The 20,758-nt window shown below is 51.4% G+C and overlaps 1 protein-coding gene across 1 annotated transcript in view; it reads left to right on the forward strand.

Annotated features, from left to right (window-relative positions):
* Nucleotides 1-448: 448 nt before the first annotated feature.
* Nucleotides 449-20,758, forward strand: part of PSD2 (pleckstrin and Sec7 domain containing 2) — a gene marked incomplete at its 3' end in the record, with an annotated part of 30,759 nt that continues 10,449 nt past the window's right edge. The window contains exons 1-7 of the mRNA XM_079770213.1: nucleotides 449-510; nucleotides 2,946-3,366; nucleotides 4,695-5,147; nucleotides 5,552-5,746; nucleotides 8,849-8,929; nucleotides 12,142-12,254; nucleotides 12,988-13,046. Coding sequence (XP_079626339.1) covers nucleotides 2,996-3,366; nucleotides 4,695-5,147; nucleotides 5,552-5,746; nucleotides 8,849-8,929; nucleotides 12,142-12,254; nucleotides 12,988-13,046 — 1,272 coding nt within the window. The 5' untranslated portion in view covers nucleotides 449-510; nucleotides 2,946-2,995. The remainder of the gene's footprint in view (nucleotides 511-2,945; nucleotides 3,367-4,694; nucleotides 5,148-5,551; nucleotides 5,747-8,848; nucleotides 8,930-12,141; nucleotides 12,255-12,987; nucleotides 13,047-20,758) is intronic.

A 20,758-nucleotide genomic window follows, 5' to 3' on the forward strand; every position in this document is an offset into this window, starting at 1 on the left:
AGGCTACTCTTGAGTTCTAGAAGCAGCCACTCACTGTGTGGTGGAAAGAGTGGGCCACAGCGGCCTTTCTCCTTGACCTCTGTGGTGTGTTTGTTCTCCCTTGGATCTCAGCTTTCCCAGCACTCATGACCTTAAGTTCTCCCTCTGGCCCTGGGGAAGGAGAGCAGAGGTGATGCCCCCATTCTGCGGATGGGTCCCCCAGAAGGAACAACGAGTCCCAGGGCACATGGTTGTTCAGTGTGAGGACTTGGGGCATTGTTTCACACCTCTGCCCTGAAGCTCCCCTTTATGTACCCCTTCCTCGGGTTCATTAAGAGAGGGAGGTCCTGGCTCAGTTATTTCTGGGCTCAGTTGGCCCTCAGCCCAGGCAGGGACTCTGGGCCCCCGCCCAGAATGGAGCTCAATGCTGCCCCTTGTCTGCTCACCCCCAGAAGCCGAGGATCGGCCCAGTGCCCGGTGTTGGCAGAACCTCCATCCTGCTCCCAGCTGCAGGAGGACATGGCAGGGCAGGTAAGATTAGAACCAGCCTGAGGCAGCTGCTGGAAGTTGGGGGGCCTCCCAAGAGGTCCTTGCTTTCAGATCTCAGGCTTTCCTGGGAGCTCAGGGCGAGCCCTGACCAAAGCGAAGGCACCCCACCCTGCCAGACGCAGCCTCCTGGTGTGGGTGTGGGAGTTTGAGGCACCCCGATGGGCTGGGGTGAAGCCCTGTGCCCCAGATCCAATGCTCATCCAGGCCCCTGGGCTAGAAAGCAGGCCAGAGGACTAGTACTCCGGCAGCAGGCCAGAGGGCCCCACTCACCCTCCTCTTTCCTTTCTCAGTGCTCCCCCACCCCAGGACTCTAGCTGAGGAGATGACCTGTTCTCTCCCTCTTCTGAGCACACAACCCATGGGAACAGAGTGAAATAGCAACTGAAGCAGCAGGATTTAGGGCAAACCAGAAAGAATCCCTCACTCAGGGCCAAGCCCTTTGGGGTCCCCCAGGGTGCAGGTATCCTAGAGCCTGGTGCTTCAGACTTAAAAAAAATCTGATAGTTTTTTTAAAAAGTAAAATCTATTCTCACACAAGCTTCAAAACTCTAGGGGGCTAACACTCAGCAGGGTGGGCTGGGGCCCCAAACCCCTGTCATGCCCCCTTCTCTTTCACTTCATGTTTGACAACCAAGGTTAAATGAATCTTAAAAATATTTATTTATTTATTTATTTATTTATTTATTTATTTATGTTGAAGAAAGAGAGGAAGGGAGAAAGAGAGAGAGAGAGACAGAGAGAGAAACCTGGATGTGAGAGTGAAACACTGATTGCCTGCCTCCTGCACACCCGCTACTGAGGGTCGAGCCTGCAACCTGGGCATGTGCCCTGACCAGGACTTGAACCGGAAACCTTTCTGTGTCCCGGACGCCCCACCAACTTAGCCACACCGGCCAGGGCGAAATGAGCCGTCAGCGGTCCTGTGGTGTCAGAGATCCCTTAAGGGCCCAGAAGCCCCCAGAGAAGTAGGCTCACTTCCCTCTCCAGGCTCATGTTCTCTGAGTGGGAAGTTCCTCCCACTATATCAGTTCCCTGTAGATTCTGGTTCAGGAGGTCTGGGGGGAGGGCCTCATACTATGTCATTCAAGTCCCTTAGGTGACACTTATGACCCGACAAGTTCAGGCAGTGTGGGTCTCACTTAGATCTCTGTGGCTGTACCTGCTGGTTGCTCTGCTGCAGCCCAGGAGCCTGGCCAGCCCCTCCTCCCCCAGCCTCTCCTGAGCCCTCGAGCCCCTTCTCCAGAGGAGCAGGGCGTGCTGGGGGAAGCTGAGCCTGAAGAAGAGAGGCAGGAAGTTGTTTGGAGAGGTTGTGCTGTGTCCCTGGTGGCAGAGATCATGGGGGGGGGGGGAGGGGGAAGGGCTGGTGGAAAAAGTAGCCTAGACTGAGTGGGGCTGGGCCAGAGAGGGATGAGGGGAGAGTCAGAACACAGCCCATCACATCTGGGCAGGAAGCCTATGGGAAATGTGGGCTGGTTCTGACCCATTTTTGAAGGGGGCAGTGGAAATGGCAGGTAAGACGGGTCTCCTCATTTTATAGAGGAGAAACAGGCCCAGAGCAGGGCAGAAGGGAGTGGGCCTGGCCTGGGTAGGGCAGTGAGGAGTCCAGGCCTGGACCCACGAGAGGTCACAGTGAGTTGGGCAGAGCAGGGCTTTCCCCTTGCAGCCCCCTCACGAGTTCCTCCTCATGGCTGGTGAACTCTGAAGGCCCAGGTGTGGAGGGCAATCCCAGGCCCCCTCATTCTTCCCACAGCCAGAGCTTTGGGCACTGGGCAGCAAAGGCAGCTACGCTCTCAGGGAGGCTCTGGGGTGGCCCTGCACCTGCCCAGCACCCTGGACAGCGCCTCACGCTGGGCCTGGATGGCTCACTTTGGCTTCTGAGGTGGCTTCTGTAGTGATAAAGCTGCACTTCTGTCGACTTCCTTGCCTCCTCTCCTAACTCCCCCTGTAAAGGCAGCCCCATCCCAGCTCCTTCCACTCACCACAGATTCACTGTTGTCTGGCTCCCAGAGCCAGGGTGAGAGAACATGCAAAGAGGCAAGGAGGCTGGTTGCTCTCAGCCTGGGGTTTTGTCTCTAACACTCACTAGCAGGAGAGGAAGGGGGCTTGGAGGAGGTGTCCTGGACCCTCTCAACCTGTCTTCCTCAAGGGGCTTTGGTGAATTCTGAGGGCACAACAAGGAAGGAAGGACTGGGGCACACAGAATGGTAGGGGGTCGGGGGAGAGGAGAAGGGGGCTGGTTTGAACAGGGCATTGAAGACACCACAGCCTGGACCCAGACACTAGTCAGGAGATCCTGAGAAGGTCATCTCGGCCATCCTTCTGTCCCCAAGCAGGCTGCCTGGTGCTGGTTCCGCTGGGCTTTAGACCCCCAACACCTGCCTTGTCTGACCCACCCCTTCGTCTCCACCTGCCGGCAGATCTAACGGAGTCCCAGGAGCAGCCCGCTCAGGGTAGAGCAGAGCCTGCCATGGATGAGGATAAGCTCCCATCTGTACTGCCTGGGGAAGATGGTGCCACCCGGGACCCCGGCCTGGAGTCTGAGGAGGAGCCCCCAGTCCAGAATGGAATGGCGGCCAGCGAGGACCTGAATAGTAGCCACGACAGCCCAGGACGTGAGATAAGGAGCACCCTGGTGGACACTGAGGAGCCCACAAAGGGCCTGGACATGGCCCTCCCCGGCCTCAGCCTTGGCCTCTCCCTCACCAATGGTCTAGTCCTGGGGCCAGACTCTAACATTCTCGATGATTCTACGGGGTCCAGGCCCTGGAGGGCGGGTGGGCTAGCAGGAGAAGATGCCTCCCGGAGCTTTTGTCCAGACACTGAGGACCCTCAACCAGGGTAAGTTGGTGTCTCAGAACGGGCTCACCACATTTGGCTGCTCCATGCTATTGGCCTGGGCCTAGCCACTTAGCCTATCTGGTTCTTGTTTTTCTCATCCATGAAATGGGAATGTCATGTCTCAACTTTGCTCAGCTTCTGGTTATTTGGGGAAAATAGAGCCGTGAGATTTCCAAGGCCATCAGGCCCATCATCAGTCCCCAAGCTCTCATGGGCTATTTCTATGTGGGGCTGGAGGGTCCTACTCCCTCCATCCCAGGCTGGACATTAGAGTTCCAAAATGTCTTGATATGGAAGGTCATCTGGTCCATCCCTCCACTTTCTGGAGTTGGGGATCTGGAGTTGCAACTGACCTAAGAGAGTGGGCTTTGTGGGTTAATCCCTGTCAGTTACCCCTGACTTAAGAGCCATCTGGAATCTTACTCCAGTCTTACTTATTGGAGTTACAGCATCACTTTATTGTATTAAAGTATGTTAGAAGGAAGTAAGTGCTCTGGGGAAAAAATGAAGGGGGCTAGGATGTTTGGGGCAGGTCCCAGTTATAAATGGGGTGGTCAGGGCAGACCTGGTTGAGAAAAGGAGGACCGAGGCTTTGGCCTGAGGGAGGAACAGTCCGGGCAGAGGGAGCAGCCAGCACAAAGGCTTCCTCTGGGGCAGCACAGGGCCCTGCGAGGGCTCAGGCAGGGGGGCGGGCCAGGGGCTACAAGCCTCTGCTCACTCACCCAGTGTGTCATGCAGTAAGGTTTGCTGAGTGCCTACTGTGTGCTTGGTGCTTCTGGCCTGGTGTTGGGTGGGGCCGGGGCACAGATGGTAAACAGGGGAACAACCAGAATACTACATCCTGATAGAGGCTGGGAGGGCATGAAGAGCTATCCTGAGGACGGAGAATAATGGGAGGGGGGCTGGTGAGGTCGGTGGTGTGGACCCGCCTCCCTCAGCCTCTCTGAGGAGGTGGCATTAAGGCAAAGCTGGAATGCGGTCAGCCAAGTTGAGAACCTCCGAGGCTAGCAGGACAGCAACATTATGAACCACGGTGACTCCCGCTGTGATAGGGGAGCAGCCCTGTGGGCCAGGCTGAAGGAAGAGGACTCAGTCATTTACCGATGCCTGTTATGGGCCTGGCATGGGTTGGGCACTGGGGGGTGGGGCCATGCCTGCTCTACCCCAGTAACCAGCCAGCATCTGGCAGTATTAGCTGAGAAAATAAACAGGACACAATCCATGCCCACTCCCCACCTGCAGGGAGCTCCCAGGCACAGATGGGTGTAGTCCCAGCACCTGCAATGGGGCACCCTGGCAGGATGCTGACTGGTCCTTGCATCCCGCAGGCTGGGTGGCCCTGGAGAGCCAGATGTACGGGACGGCTTCAGTGCCACGTTTGAGAAGATTGTTGAGTCGGAACTGCTACGGGGCACCCAGTACAGCAGCCTCGACTCCCTAGACGTGCTGAGCCTCACGGACGAGAGCGACAGCTGTGTCAGCTTTGAGGCTCCCCTTACACCCCTCATCCAGCAGCGGGCCCGTGACAGCCCTGAGCCAGGGAGTTCTTTGGGCATTGGGGACATGGGGCCCGAAGGGGACATGGGAGCAGCTGGCGGCGATGGGGAGCTGGGCAGCCCCCTGCGGCGTTCCATCTCCAGCAGCCGCTCAGAGAACGTCCTGAGCTGCCTGTCTCTCACGGCCGTGCCCAATGGCTTCCATGAAGATGGACTCCAGGGCCCAGGTGGGGAGGAGGAGGAGGACGAGGAGGAGGACACGGACAAGCTGCTGAACTCGACCAGGTGAGGCAGGGTCCAGACTGGGAGCAGATGGGGAAACAGACCCAGAGGAGGTAAAGCAAGTGAGGGCAACTCAGTGCCCAGAGTGAACAGCCCTCACCAAGGTCATCATGCCCTTCATCTGCACCCAGACTTCCCACCCCAGTCCTGTGGGTCCATGCTGCCCTTCCAGGTCTGTCTGCCCCGGTGGGGCCAGGGAGCTATGCCGTGGGTTTGTGGAGCTTCTAACGATATCACCGGAGAGGGCTCTCCCAGGAGTCTGACCTGATCCCTCCTGGTGCAGGGGAGCTTGCCCTATTCTGGCCCCTGTGTGGCTGTTCAGGCCTGGGGAGACCTTCTAGGCCTCCCCAGGGCCTCTGACGCAGGGCCTCTGAGCCCCTCCTCTTCACCCCACCTCCCCTCTGCAGTGACCCCAGCCTCAAGGATGGCCTGTCCGACTCCGACTCAGAGCTGAGCAGCTCGGAGGGGCTGGAGCCTGGCAGCACAGATGCGCTGGCCAACGGGTGCCAGGGGGTCAGCGAGGCTGCCCGCCGGCTGGCTCGCCGCCTCTACCACCTCGAGGGCTTCCAGCGCTGTGACGTCGCCCGGCAGCTGGGCAAGAAGTGAGTTTTGTCTCCCCCCCCTCCCACCCCAGGCACACCCGGTGTCTCCCCCAGCCTGAAAGGGGTGTAGGTGGCTTCTATTAGGGGTGCCTGGTGCTTGGGTGGCTCCAACAGTCCCACAACCCTCCTCCTGCCACTGTCCTCATTTCTGGACTTGCCCTACATCTGTTTCCTTTCTGGGCTGCCTGGGTGACGGCCCACACGCCCAGGGAGGGGAGATGGAGGCGGAGCAGCCCCTCGGGGCTGGGGGAGTGGGATGTGTCCTGTGGTTATGGGGCCACCATGGATGGTAGTGAGGACAGAACAGCTGGGTGAGGGCTAGTGGCCCGCCTAAGGGGGCAGGGAGAGGAGGCTCTGGGCCTGGGCTGCCCAGTAGCTGGGGGAGGGTTTCTGGTCCTCATGAAGCCCCACTCACTGTCTATTGGAACTGGCTCAACGGGCCGAAGCCACTGAGACGCGCCCTGGCCTGTGGACTGGGGAAAAGGAACTAGGCACATGAGAGTCCTAAAGGGGTCGGGGGACAGGCGCGGACTGAGGCTGAGGACATTGCCTGCACATCCTGAGCATGTCTGACCATCAGCACGTCCTCCTGCCTTTCTTCCTCCTCGGAGGGCCTCCCAGCACCTCAGTAAGGCTCCGAAGGTGCAGGAGCAGGCCTAGCTCCCAAGGCTAACGGGGACAGTTCCGACCCTAGACCCCCAAGTGTGAACTAACTGGGGCTTAGGCCACAGGGAGGCGCTAAGGTTGGTTCTGCTCCTGGATCCTTCTCTTCTCCCTCCACCCAGCTTCTTCCACCTTCCACAGCCTCCACATGGCTCCTGCCCTTGTCCTCCCAGCCCCAGCTCAGAAATCACAAGTACGAGCCCCACTCCTGCTGGGCCGTGACCCTGCCAACCTAACGACACCCTTCAGAAGCCTTCATTCTGGTTGATCCTCATCCTCCCTTGTCTTTTCAGCCCCTCCCTTTATAAGAGTTTTTCCATAAGCCTTTTGTGCTCAAGTCTTTTCCAACTAAAAAGAAAAATCCTTCCTCAATTGATCTTCCTTCCCCTGCCTCTTTTTAAAACTTTTATTATTTAAAAAATATTTTTATTAATTTCAGAGAGAGATAGAAACATCGATGGTGTGAGAGAATTATTGATTGGCTGCCTCCTTCACGCCCCCCACTGGGGATTGAGCCCACAACCTGGGCATATGCCCTTGGCCAGAATTGAACCTGGGACCCTTCAGTCCTCAGGCTGATGCTCTATCCACTGAGCCAAATCGAATGGGGTACCCCCTGCCTCTTTGTAGCTAAAACTCTTGGGACTTTGTGCCCATGGTGGCCTCTGTCTGCTCCCCCTTTATTTCTCTCTCTCTTTAAAAAAAATATATATATTTTATTGATTTCAGAGAGGAAGGGAGAGGGAGAGAGAGATGGAAACATCAGTGATGAGAGAGAATCATTGATTGGCTGCCTCCTGTATGCCCCACACTGGGGATTGAGCCTGCAACCCAGGCATATGCCCTGACCGGAATTGAACCGTAACCTCCTGATCACAGGTCTACACTCAACTGCTCCTCCTTTCCACATTCAGCCTGAGGGCTGGCTCCTTCCTCACCCTCTCTCTTCAGAAGCCCTTCCTGCCAGGGTCAGTAGCAGCCCATGTCTTGAATCCAGTGGCCACTGCCAGACCTCACCTTCAACTGTGTTGACACACTGGCTACGCCTTCTCTAATTAAACTTTTTATTATGAAAGTTTTAAACATACAGAAAAGCAGAGAAAATACTTTAAACCTCTATGTACTATTTATTCAGCTTCAAAGTTATCAACATTTTTAAATTTTTGTTTCCTCTAAACCGCCCCCCCCCCCCGCCCCCGCAACAGCCCCACCATTTGCTGGAATTTTTTAAAGCTTATTTTGGGCACTCTATCATTCTTTCCATAAATACTTTGGTATGTGTCTCTAGTTGATAAGGATTTTTTTTTTACACAATCATAATTCCATTATAAATTCTAAGAAAATTAACAAAAATTTCTTAATTATCTCTAACATTCAGTCTATGTTTCATTTTCTCTGATTGTCTCAAAAATGTTTGTTCAACTCAGGACACAGACAAGGTCTACACATTACATTTGGCCAATACGTCTCTTAAGTCTGCATTAGTCAACCACAATCGGACAGTCCCCTCCTGTTTTTTTTTTTTTAAATATGTTTTATTAATTTTTTACAGAGAGGAAGGGAGAGGGGGAGAGAGCTAGAAACATCGATGAGAGAGAAACATCAATCAGCCGCCTCCTGCACACCCCCCACTGGGGATGTGCCCGCAACCAAGGCACATGCCCCTGACCGGAATCGAACCTGGGACCCTTGAGTCCGCAGGCCAACGCTCCATCCACTGAGCCAAACCGGTCAGGGCTCCCCTCCTGTTTTTAATGCCATTGGTTTGTTGAAGAAACAGAGCCATTTACCTGTTATGGGCTGAAGTCTCTCACGTGGATACATCCTTCCCCACCTGCTGTTCTGAGCGCTGGATATCTCCCCCAGGGGCCACCTCCCCTGTCATGCCCACACCTGATTCATCCCCATATCCTGTGGATTCTGCCTCCAAAATCTCTCTCCTTCCCCCCTCTTCCTTCTCCCTCCTGGGTAGCTACTGCAGCCCCACAGTGGGTCTCCACTCAGCAGGTAGCGTGTTCAAAATAGAGATCTGACCATTTCACTCATTCCCCTCCCCACGTCAGCCCTCAGAATCAAGTCTGGATCCTTCCCTTGGCCCTTGGGCCCTGTTCCCTGTCTCAGATCTTGCTGCCCCTGTTCCTGCTTTATGGCTCTGGCCACATGGCCCTGCTGGTGGCTTCTTGGACATGTTGTGCAGTCTATAGGGACACCCTGCATCCTGGCTGGCTCTTCCTTCCTGTAGGTGTTGCCCAAGACATCATCTCCCCCAGGAAGCCTTCCTGACCCCCAGCCCAGGTGAACTGTCAGAGCCCAACTGGCCAGCAGGGGAGACAGCCTTGGGGTGGGCAGGTCTGAGTGGGTGGGTCAGGGTATTTCCCATGTACCCCCCATTATTTGCTGTGCTCTGCTTCTCATGGACACCCCATGCTCTCCTGGCAGCAACGAGTTCAGCAGGCTGGTGGCCGGGGAGTACCTCAGCTTCTTCGACTTCTCAGGCCTGACTCTGGACAGAGCGCTCAGGTCAGTGGGGCTGGGACAGGGCAGTGCCCACAGGTGTTACAGGCTGCACATCTGGATTCTCATGCCAGCTCTGTCATAAACGTGACCCCTTTGGGGAGGCTGGGGAAGGGGCCATCAGAGCAGCAGCCTTCCAGCGACTCAGTGAGTGCCCGCGATGTGTGGGTGCTGAGGCTGTGAAGGTCGAGGAGAGGAAAGAAGGCAACAGCCCCACTCCCTTCCCACTTTTCCGCACTTGTTGAGGGAGATTTGATCTCAGGCCCCATTGGGGCTTGGGCCCAGGGAGTAGCCCTCAGGGGAGCCCAGAGAGGGAGGATGCAGCCCAGTGTCCAGCAGGCCTGGTGGCCCAGCCAGCAGGGTGACACCAGGCCAGAGCCCTCGGGGAGAGACAGCAGTCTCCGAGTTACGGGCCGGGTGGTCCTTGCATAGTAGACTTTCCCGTCATGTCCCACATGTCTCTTACACTTTTTAAAAAAATGCATTTTTCATTCTTTTTTTTTTTTTCCTGCTCAGTTGGGCTATTTTCTATTGCCCTGCTTACAAATCATTTACCCTTTTTCAGTGTCTAACAGGGCATTAAACCCATTTGTTGAGTTTTCACTTTCTATTATTATACTTCTCAGGTCTAGAATTTTCACTTTATTAAAAAATATTTCTTACAGATTATAATTCTCTGGGTAATTCCCCATCTTTTCACTTGTTTTCTCACTTCCCCTCCCCCCCTTTTCTTGACATATTAGCCATGGTTATGTCAAAGCCCTTGTCTGCCCAGCCCACTGCCATTATCATCTATTTCTGTTTCTATTGTCTATTTCCCCCCCTTTTGACCACATCATAAGGGTCTCTCTGTATGTGTAGAACCATTTTAATGAGATGCTGTACATTTTGGATAGAATTATAGCTGCTCTAGATCATGCTATGCACCTTCAGAGAGGGGCTGCCCTGTCCTTTGCTAGGCAGTTGGAGGGAGGCAGGGGCCCGGTCTGAATCCAGCCAAGGCGGAGCTGAGGAGAGGTTTAGGGCTCACCGCACCCCAGGGGGCAGGTCCCGTCGGGCTTGCCACTGGGAGCCTGGTGTGTTCATGGGCGCCTCTCCTTTGGGTGGATCATGAATCCAAAATTGTCTCCTCGACGTGGTAAGACTATCAATCCAAATCCCTCTTTTCTTCTCAGAGGCTTTCTGCTTAGCTTTTCATGTACATCCTGCCCCACACGTGTCAAAATTTGGCAAATCTCTCAAAGGAAAGCTGGCCATGTGTGTACAGCCCCTCGAGTCTCTGGGTTCGTGTCTTCAGCTCCGTGAAGCCACCACCAGTTCTGCCTCCTGCCTGTGCCCATAACCACCAGTGCCCAGGGAGCAAGCAGCTGTGGACAGCCTACTCTCCTCTCCAGAATCTGGGCCCTTTCGGTCTTTGTCAGAACCCAGGGCAGTGTTCTGAGAGCGTAAGAGAGATGTGTTCTGCCTGGCTTTCCCCGTCCTTCTCAGTGGACGAGTTGGTCTGCTGCAAGCAACCCTGGCCTGAGCTGAGGCTGAAGTTTGCAGTGGAATGAGGGGGATACAGCGGATCAGCTCACGATCAGAGGCTGGACGCTGGGCGGCAGGACCTTGCATGTCAGCCCAATGGATTGAGGCTGTACTGCACAGACACTGCGGAGCCACAGCAGGTGCTGGGTATGAAGCAGGATTTGAGAGGCGATGCTGATAGCAGCATGCTGGCAGCTTTTGACCCAGAGGCGTCGGGCTTCTCACACTCCACCAGGTGGTAGAAGACAAGGCCTGAGTTTGGTGGCAGCTGTGCTGAGCTGGGGCTTGGGGAAGCCCCCAGGGAAGGGGTGTTTGAGCTGGGGAGTAGGAACTGGGCTGGGGACAGGTTAAGGCTGGGATGGGGGATGGGTTTTAGAAAGTGCTGATGGGGTGTGAGAAGAGGGAGGGGAAACACAGAGCTGGGGGCCAGCCGAGGGGAAGAGAACAGAGAGCGGGAGAGACAGGGAGAGGAGGAAAACTAGAGGGTTTTGCACAGCAGTTGATTGGTTGGGATGGAGCAGTGGTCAGCCGTTTCTGATGCCTTGGGAAGCCTCAGGGGGTCAGGACTGGCCGAGCTGGGCTCATAGGTCCCAGAGTGCCTTAGGAGCAGTGTGAGAGGATAAAGCACAGTGGGCGCCACAAAAACCAAACGAACCATTGCCAAATTAGGAACAAATGAGCTTTGTGAGCCAGGACAGACAGAGACCCAAACTACCTCAGCTTGCAGCTTCCCCTGGGCGAGGCGCCTGGCCCCATCTTCCAGACCCTCTGGTGTGGGGATCAGCTGCCAGGGCCCCTGAGAGCTGCTGCCCTTTGTGTTGGGCCCTGGAAGGGGTGGGGAGCTGCCCAGCAGAGAGAAGGCCTTCTGGGCAGGGCCCAGCCTGCTCAGAGGCCCTGAGCAGTGAAAGTGCCTGTCCTGTCCAGGGTCTGAGTACATGTGGCAGCAGGTGGGTGCAAGGTTGCAGAGACAGGAGGGGGCTTGTGTAGTCAGGAGGGCCAGGGCATTATTCTGAGGGCTCTGGGGAGCCAGTGACCAGTTTTAAGCAGGGGTGAGTCTTGACTGCATGTGTGTTTAGAAAGACCACTGGTGTCTGCAGGGAGGATGTGTTGGGGCGTTGCAGGGGTGCCCCCGTCTGGAGATGTCCTGGCCCATGATGAGGACAGAGGAGGAGGAGGCAGGGTTGAGATTAGGGGTGAAGAACAACTTGGTAAGAGCTCAGACTTGGGGTGGGAGAAGAGTGTGGGAGGATGGGGTTGTGCTCTGGGCTCAGCTGGTAGCACAGAGTGAGGAGTGGGTGTGCCTGAGGCAGAGCAGTCTGAGGGGCAGGTGTGGTCAGTCTGGGTCCAGCGTAGAGGAGGGAGCAAGGAATGGGCATTTACCCCAAAGAAGAGCTGATGCCAGCACTGAGATGTTCCCCTGCTCATCGCAATCTGTCCCCTGCCCACTTCCAAAGGCCCTGGAGAGCGATGGGGGCTGAAACTCCAGAAGCTGTCCTGGGGGCCAGGGCCTCCCTGGGCTTGGATGCTGGGGCCCTAGAGCATTGGCCCCTTAGGGCAGGTGTGTGTGTGTGTGTGTGTGTGTGTGTGTGTGTGTGTGTGTGTGTGGTGGGGGTTCCTACCCTGAGTGAGGATCCAGACTGACTCAGGGGCTCTGGGAGGCCCTCAGCATCCTTGATTTGTGCCCCCCTCAGAACCTTCCTGAAGGCCTTCCCGCTGATGGGGGAGACGCAGGAGCGAGAGCGGGTCCTCACTCACTTCTCTCGCCGGTACTGCCAGTGCAACCCCGATGACAGCACCTCGGAAGGTATGGCCACCTGCCCCCCTCTGCCTGGCCCACCCTGCCCCTCCCTGCCAGGCCCTGGCTTCCTCCTGCCCTGATCTACCTGCCACTTCTGTCCCGCTCAATCAACATTGAGTGAATAAGCTACAGCACATGAAATGGGCACAGCCTGCTGCTGGGCAAGAGACCTCCTGATGTCTTGCCCATTGCCATTCCCCAGGCCTGAAACCCTCCATCCTAGAGATTCAGTCCTTTGGGTCTTTGTTCTCCCCGGTCCCCTGTTGCAATGCCAATTCTCAGTGTGGTGGGAGTCCTGATGTGGGGGTCTGGGCTGGGGCCCTCTTAGGGGCCAGACCTGCCCTAAGGATGCACCTGAGTTCCAGAAACTGGGGGACTAGGCCAGTTATTGGAAGAGATACAGGCTATGGCAGGGACACGGCCCGGGAACCAGAGCCATTCCTGGGTCTGAGGTTCAAGGTGAGTTTGGCCACAGGAGGTAGGAGTTTGAGCCAGAGCAGGCCCAGGGTGGTCAAGTCTCCTCTGAGGGAGGGGTTGGCCCTGACCTTGGGCAGGCAAGTGACTCCAGTGCCTCAATGGGGGTAGGGCAGGGGGCATCACACAGGCACTGGGTTTAGCAAGTGGCTGGCCTCTTCCAATCTCTGAGACCTTCAGTCTGGCTCTGTCAGGAGACAAGGGGGTGGCTGGGGGTGGGAATGAGTGGGCCCTCACACTGAGGGTGCCGCCATCTCTGATTTAGATGGGATCCACACGCTCACCTGTGCCCTGATGCTGCTCAACACGGACCTGCATGGACATGTGAGTTGGGGAGGGTTGTTAGGGGCCAGCCCTTTCTCCAGCCCCCTTCCTGAGACCTACTGCTTAGGAGCCATGCTTCTTCAGCAGACCTGAGAGCTGGGCAGTGTGGCCTCTAGACATGGTCCTGCCCTAGTTTATCCAGCTGACACGTGCCTCGGCAGGGCAGTGAGAAGAGCTGAGGCACACAGGAACTTGGGATGTGCTAAATAAGATGTGCGACCCTAGCTGCGCCCAGGCCAGACGTTGCTAAAAGGTCACGTGCTCTTCCTACCCGTCATCCCACAAGTCCGAATGTGGCCCCATTGAAGCGCCACACCCCAGGTCGCCCCTACCTGTCAAATGGCAGTTTCCCTCCAGAGGCATTCTCGTCACCCTGCCCCCCACCAGCCAAACAGTGGGGTGACAGGTGGGTGCCTGGGTGGGCTGTGAGGCTGTCTGGTCCGGGCCCTGGGCTTTCTCAGTGCTGCTCTGACTCCATGACTCCTTTTTCCTTATCTGCTCCGGGGACACCCCTTTGGGCTCTCTTGCCCTCCCTCAGGTGGTAAGTGTAGCTGCTGGTGTGCATGCCCTGTGAGCCTAGACCCTCATCTCCATGTTCCCCTCCATGCCCCCCATCACTGTGTCTGGCCCCACCAATCACTGCCCCCCTCATTGCTCACCCAGATCAGAGCCCCCTGTTGGGTTGGGGATATTTTAGTGACTCATGGGGACAACAGGCCAGCATGCCTGGTTCCAGAGTGAACCCAGAATTCCAGGCACATAGGGTGGAAGAAAGAACTGGGACGGACCCGACTTCAGATCCTACTCTTGCCTCCACGGGGTAGCTCTGTGACCCTGGACAGAACACCGGCCCGCTCTGATCTCAGGTTCTGCATCTGTAGGTGGGAGAAATGATTTCCCACACATCATCCTGGGAGGGCTGAGAGGTAATATACACAACACCAAATGTCAAGGTCTGGCACCTAGTAAGGATTTAATTATGAATAATATTATGTAAGAATAACAATAGTTTTCATTATCACTATTAACATTTACCTGATGGAGAACCCAAAGGCCCAGCCTGAAGATTCCTTCAGGGTCAAGAATTCAAAGGCCACAGTCTAATGACAAATTGAGTGGGCAAGGGCACCTGGGGGCACCTGGTCTGGGGAGGTGAGAGCCTCGTGACCTTCGTAAGAAGAGTGGTCGTGTGACAATTTTGGTTATGTCCACCCGGGCCCATGGCCATGTGTGGAAGGATGGAAGATATGTGTATTCCATGGGAATGTCACCAGAGCTAACACCTATTAACCTGCTAATGTTTCCCCAACACCAGCTCGCTCTGTGTATGGAGAGCAGGTCTTACTAGCACACCTTAAAAGGAACGTTAAACATACCCTACCTACCCTTGGCACGGCTGAGAGCAACCTCAGGACCCAGTCACTGCTGTGCCAAGTCCTGCATGCCCCTCTCCATGGCTAAGAGCTGCTAAGGAGGGCAGTAGCCACTCTTCAATGAACCCCCTGGGTAGATAATACTTCTGAGCTTGGTGGGCTTAGCTGCCCATGGCCCCACATTAATGCCCGTAGCTGAAGAGAAACATCAACACCTTCATAGATCAGAGGTGGGTGGGGCAAGATTGTTCATATTTAGCAGCCAAGAGACTTTGAGGATGCCATCTTTCTCTCTAGAGGCAGTATTGCTCAACGATCAGGAGCAAGGGTCATCGGCTTCTCCACACAATAGCTGTGTGGCCTGGGGCAAGTTACTTACTCACTAAACCTCAGTTCCCCCATTGTCAAGTCCCATGAGGCTTAAGGAGACAGCATTGGCCAAGCCTTTAGCCCAGGGCCTGGTTGTTGGAGTTACTGTAAGCTCTCCAAAGGACCTCATGGAAACAGTGTCCTCTGCTTTGTGCCTCCCCCCTCTCTTCCTCGCCTCACTGCGCTCCTTAAACATCCAGGCCTTGGGAGGGGTCTGGGACCAGGCTGGCCATACGCTTCTGCGGGGAGACAGAGGCTGTGGGAGGTCTGAGGGTCAAGGGCAGGCTGGGAGGTCCTGTTGATCCCAAATGGGGTGAGGTGGGGAGAGAGGAGTTGGGAACTTGGAGATCTCAACTCATCCCCCCCACCCTTGGCTTTGGGATGATCTGGGTACTTGTCTTTTTTTTTTATTTTCTGGGTACATGTCTTTTTGCTTGGTTGTTGTAATTATTTTTTAAATCAGATAATTTACCTGGTGTGATTTCACTTCTTTGTAATTTGTTGTCTTGCTTTTCTGTCCAGAGAGAGATCAGTTTTAGTAGCTGTTTCATGTGGACTTGAAAAGAAAATGTATTCTGTAGGTGTTGGTTGAAATGTCCTATATGTGTAGATAAGGTCAAGTCTTTTAATTGTGTTGTAAAAATGTTGTATCTCTTTAGTGACTTTTTTTTTTATTGTGGTAAAATACACATAACATAAAATATATGGTTTGCAATTTCCCCCCCCATTCTGTGGGTTGTCTTTTTTACTCTCTTGATAATGTCTTTTCATGCACAAAAGTTTTAAGGTTTTATGAAGTCCAATTTATCTATTTTTTCTCCTGTTGCTTGCTTTTAGTGTCATGTGTAAGTAACCATTGCCAAATCGAAGGTCATGAAAATGTCATAGGTTTTCTTATGATGTCTTTGTCAAGTTTTAGTATCAGGCCTTATGGAAGAGTTAGGAAGTGTTCTCTTCAATTTTTTGGAAGAGTTTGAGAAGTATTGGTGTTAATTTTTAAAAAATATTTGATAAAATTTACTAGTGAAGCCATCTGGTCCTGGGCTCTTCTTAATTGTGAGGTTTTTGATTGTTGATTTAATTCCTTTACGTGTTATAGGCCTATTCAGAGTTCCTACTTCTTCTTGAGCCAGTTTTGGTAGTTTGTGTGTTTGTAGGAATTTGTCCATTTCATCTAGGTTATCTAATTTATTGGCATTACTTAATTGTTGTTAACTAATTAATTGTTTAGTATTCTTCTTCTTCCTGTTACCAAGAAAGCAGTGTTAATAATTCCAACTGACTGGCCTGTGTGACTCAGTTGGTTGGAGCATGGTCCCATACACCTAAAGGTGGCTGGTTTGATCTCAGTAAGGGCATGTGCAGAGAGGTGACCAATCAATGTTTCTCTCTCATATTGGTGTGTTTTTTTCCTCTCTCTCTTTCTCTCTCTCTAAAAATCAATAAGCATGTCCTCGGGTGAGGATAAAAAAATGTCCAACCAAGATTATGAATATATCTTTCTCCTTTGGTTCTATCAATTTTTCTCTTTTATTTTTTGAGACTATTATTAGCTGTATACAAATTTAGGATGCTATATCTTCTGGTAGATTGACCCTTTTATCATTATGAATTCCCGCTCTTTATCTCTAGTAATGTTTCTTGTCCTTAAGTCTATTTTGTCAGATATTATGTTTGTCAATATGGTTATACTGAAGTTCTTTTGTTAGTGTTGGCATTTATATATTTTTCCATCCTTTGCTTGCAAGATTTCTGTTCCCTTACATTTAAGATGTATCTCTTGTATCATATACTTAAAAAAATCAAGTCTGATAATATTTGCTTCTTAATTTGACCATGTAATGAATTATTAATATATTTAATAATTAATATATTTAAACATACCAGGTTACTATTTTTTTCTTTGACACCTGTTCTCTGTTTCTTTTTTCTTCTCACTTATCTGCTTTTGGATTATTTAAGTATTTTTTGAATTGTTAGCTTGTTAGTTGTGCATTCTTTTAGAATTCTTTTTGTGGTTTGCAATATGCATTCTTCTTCTTTTTAAAATCCTCACCTGAGGATATTTTTTCCATTGCTTTTCAGAGAGAGTAGAAGGGAGGGGAGAGAGAGTAGAAGGGAGTGGAGAGAGAGAAACATCGATGTGAGAGAGACACATCGACTGGTTGCCTCCTGAATGCGCTCTAACAGGGGCAGGGAGTGAATCTGCAACCGAGGTATGTGCCCTGGACTGGAATTGAACCAGTGACCATCCAGTGTGTAGGCTGATGCTCTAACCACTTAGCACACTGTCCAGGACACAATATGCATTTAAAAAATGTATGTTTTTGTTGATTTTAGAAAGAGAAGAAGAGAGAGGGAGAAAGAGAGAGAGAGAGAGAGAGAGAGAGAGAGAGAGAGAGAGAAAGAAACATCAACAGTTGCCTCCCATAAGCATCCTGACTGGGGATTGAACCCACAACTTGGAAATATGCCCTGACCTGGAATTGAACCGGTGACCTTTCAGTGCTTGGGATCATGCTCAATCAACTGAACCACAACGGCCTGGTGCAATATGCATTTTTTTAAAAAAAATAAATCTTTATTGTTCAGATTATTACAGTTGTTCCTCTTTTTTCCCCCCCATAGCTCCCCTCCACCTGGTTCCCACCCCACCCTCTGCCCTTACCCCCCCCACCACCACTATCCTCATCCGTAGGTGTACAATTTTTGTCCAGTCTCTTCCCGCACCCCCCCCCACCTCTTTCCCCCCCGAGAATTGTCAGTCCACTCCCTTTCTATGCCCCTGATTCTATTATATTCACCAGTTTATTCTGTTCATCAGATTTTTAATTCACTTGATTTTTAGATTCACTTGTTGATAGATATGTATTTGTTGTTCATAATTTTTATCTTTACCTTTTTCTTATTCCTCTTCTTAAAGAATACCTTTCAGCATTTCATATAATACTGGTTTGGTGGTGATGAACTCCTTTAACTTTTTCTTATCTGTGAAGCTCTTTATCTGCCCTTCAATTCTGAATGATAGCTTTGCTGGGTAGAGTAATCTTGGTTGTAGGTTCTTGCTATTCATCTCTTTGAATATTTCTTGCTACTCCCTTCTGGCCTACATAGTTTCTGTTGAGAAATCAGCTTACAATCGTATGGGTACTCCCTTGTAGGTAACTAACTGTTTTTCTCTTGCTGCTTTTAAGATTCTCTCTTTGTCTTTTGCTCTTGGCATTTTAATTATGATGTGTCTTGATGTGGTCCTCTTGGGATTCCTTTTGTTTGGGGTTCTCTGCACTTCCTGGACTTGTAAGTCTATTTCTTTCACCAGATGGGGGAAGTTTTCTGTCATTATTTCTTCAAATGGGTTTTCAATATCTTGCTCTCTCTATTCTTCTGGCACCCCCATAATTCTGATGTTGGTATGCTTAAAGTTGTCCCAGAGGCTCCTTACACTATCTTCATATTTTTGGATTCTTTTTTTCTTTTTTCTTTTCCGGTTGGGTGTTTTTTGCTTCTTTGTATTTCAAATCCTTGACTTGATTCTTGTGATCCTCTAGTCTGCTGTTGGATCTCTGTATATTATTCTTTATTTCAGTCAGTGTATGCTTAATTTCTAGTTGGTCTTTTTTCATATCCTTGAGGGTCTCACTAAATTTATCGGCGGTTTCTAGAAAATTCTTGAAAAACCTTATAACCATAGTTTTGAACTCTATATCCAGTAGTTTGCTTTCCTCCATTTCTGTCATTTGTGACCTGTTTCTTTGTCTCCACATTTTGGCTGCTTCCCTGTGTTGATAGAGTGGCTTTGTGTGCTAGGTGTCCTATAGGGCCCAGTGGCTCAGCCTCCCCAGTTACCTGAAGTGGACACCCTTGGTGCACCCCTTTGTGGGCTGTGTGCACAATCTTGTTGTAGTTAAGCCTTGATTGTTGTTGGTATCACTGGGAGGAATTGATCTCCAGGCCAACTGGCTGTGAGAATCAGCTGTGTCTATGATGGGAGAACTTCTGTGCTGGAGACACCCTTATGGGACAAGACTTGCTTCAGTGAGACGTAGGTGCTCACTGAGTCTGCCCCCTGAGTGTGTCCCTTATGGATCTGAGGAGTTGTAATCTGGATGGTCCCACTATGACCACTGGGTACACTGGCTCTTGGATCTCCAAGGAGGTGCCAATTTAGCCTCTGCCTGAGGCCACCCAGCAGGAGCTACGGAGAGATCTGCAGATTCCTCTTCTTTGTTTGGGTTTTGGAGGTGCCCAGATGAGGCCCAGCTGTGAAGCAATGCAGGCTGCTGTGGGGCCTTGGGCCTTCTTTTGGATGTTCTGGGTCTCTCTGACCCAGCTGCAGTTTGTTAGGTAATTTTAGAATGCAAAGGGCCAGGCCATTCATATGCAAAGGCCTCTGCGTACAGCTTGGGTGGGGCGGGGTCTTAGGGCGGAGCAAACAGCTATGGCTGATCCTCAGCCCTGCCCTAAGAGGCCTGGGTCTCAGTGTCCTGTGGTAATCGCTGCAAGCACCTCTGAGAGAAAGCCACCCTCGAGTTCCACCTGATGCCAGACAGTCCAGTTTCTCCCCGTATGAGTCTGAATCCCCAGAGTCTTGCCCGGAACTGGAGTTCAGAGCAGTTGGGAGCTTTTGTCTCCCTCCCGATTGAAAAAGACAACCGCATACTCAATTGCTAGCCCTTTCCGCATGCGAGCCTCCGTACCTCTGCACTTCACTTCCGCACCTCCTCTGAGTGCTTTTCTCTTTCTTTCTAGTTGTAGAATTTCCACTTAGCCAGGCTTCCTGTGGTTCTGGATGATGTCTGTTTTGTCGTTTAGTTGTAGTTTTGAAGTGGTTGTGCGAGGCAGCAATTTCAGGTGTTTACCTATGCCGCCATCTTGGTTTCTCCCGCAATATGCATTCTTGACGTATTAAAGCACTCTTACAGATTCCTGGGCAATAAAATAACCTTAAAGCATTTTAACTCTATTTATTGTCCTCTCAACTTATACACTACTGGTATTATGCTTTCTTGTCTTTTTTATTTTTATTGTTGCCTGGTATTATGCTTTTAACTATTACATATTTCTCTATATTTTGTTCCCCAGAAACTTTTTGTTATTGTTTTCCATAATCAATATTCACTTAGATTTGGCGACCCATTTTATTGTTCTTCATTTCTTTCTGCTTCTCCATGCTTTCATCTGGGATAATTTTCCTTCAGTCTGAAGAGCTCCCTTTAGTATTTCCTTTCTTAATTTCAATATTTTTGAAGTATGACTGAGGTGTTTCCCATGGCTTCTTGTCCTTGGTGGGTTCTGAACTCCAATTTTTGTTCTTTAGTCCCCCATTAGACCACTCAGTTGCTCAGCCTTTTGGCCACTGCTTGTGAATTAGCAGATGCTTCCAGGAGGAAAGCTGCTCCTGGTTGGGCTTACCTCTCCATAGTTCCCTTCTCGGCAGGTCTTTACCCTTGAAGTCCTCACTACCTTTATATTTCCCCCAATGTCTTCACCCAGATGTTTTGTTAATATTTTGACCAGCAATTCTGTTTTTCTGAGAGGTTTTATCTGCAACAAGATGGTCTGTTGTTATGAGGATTGGAAAGTTTGCCTGGTTATTTTTTGATTTTGTACCCCTGACTGATGGCTGGGGAATGTTCGTGTGTGTGGCACTCAGAAAATGTTATCAATATTGCCTTCATACTCCTTTATTATGAATGCACACATAAATGGCTACATATGCACATGCATACATACAAACATGTATACATAAAGTATACACATAAACATATGAAACACACTATATCAAGGCACACATAGGATCTTTTCTCCTTAAGCCTTTGGAAAAGGTAGAGAAAATTCTTGCTTGTCAGCTAGTCATAAAGCCTTATCTCATTGCTTTCTGAATTATTTTCTGTGGTATATAAGTGTCACACATGATGTTAATAGATTCTCTTTGTTAAAATGGCGCCAAAGTCAATAAATTTGGGAAAT

Source organism: Cnephaeus nilssonii (genome assembly GCF_951640355.1).
Source record: "Cnephaeus nilssonii genome assembly, chromosome: 5".
Classification (NCBI taxonomy): Eukaryota; Metazoa; Chordata; class Mammalia; order Chiroptera; family Vespertilionidae; genus Cnephaeus; species Cnephaeus nilssonii.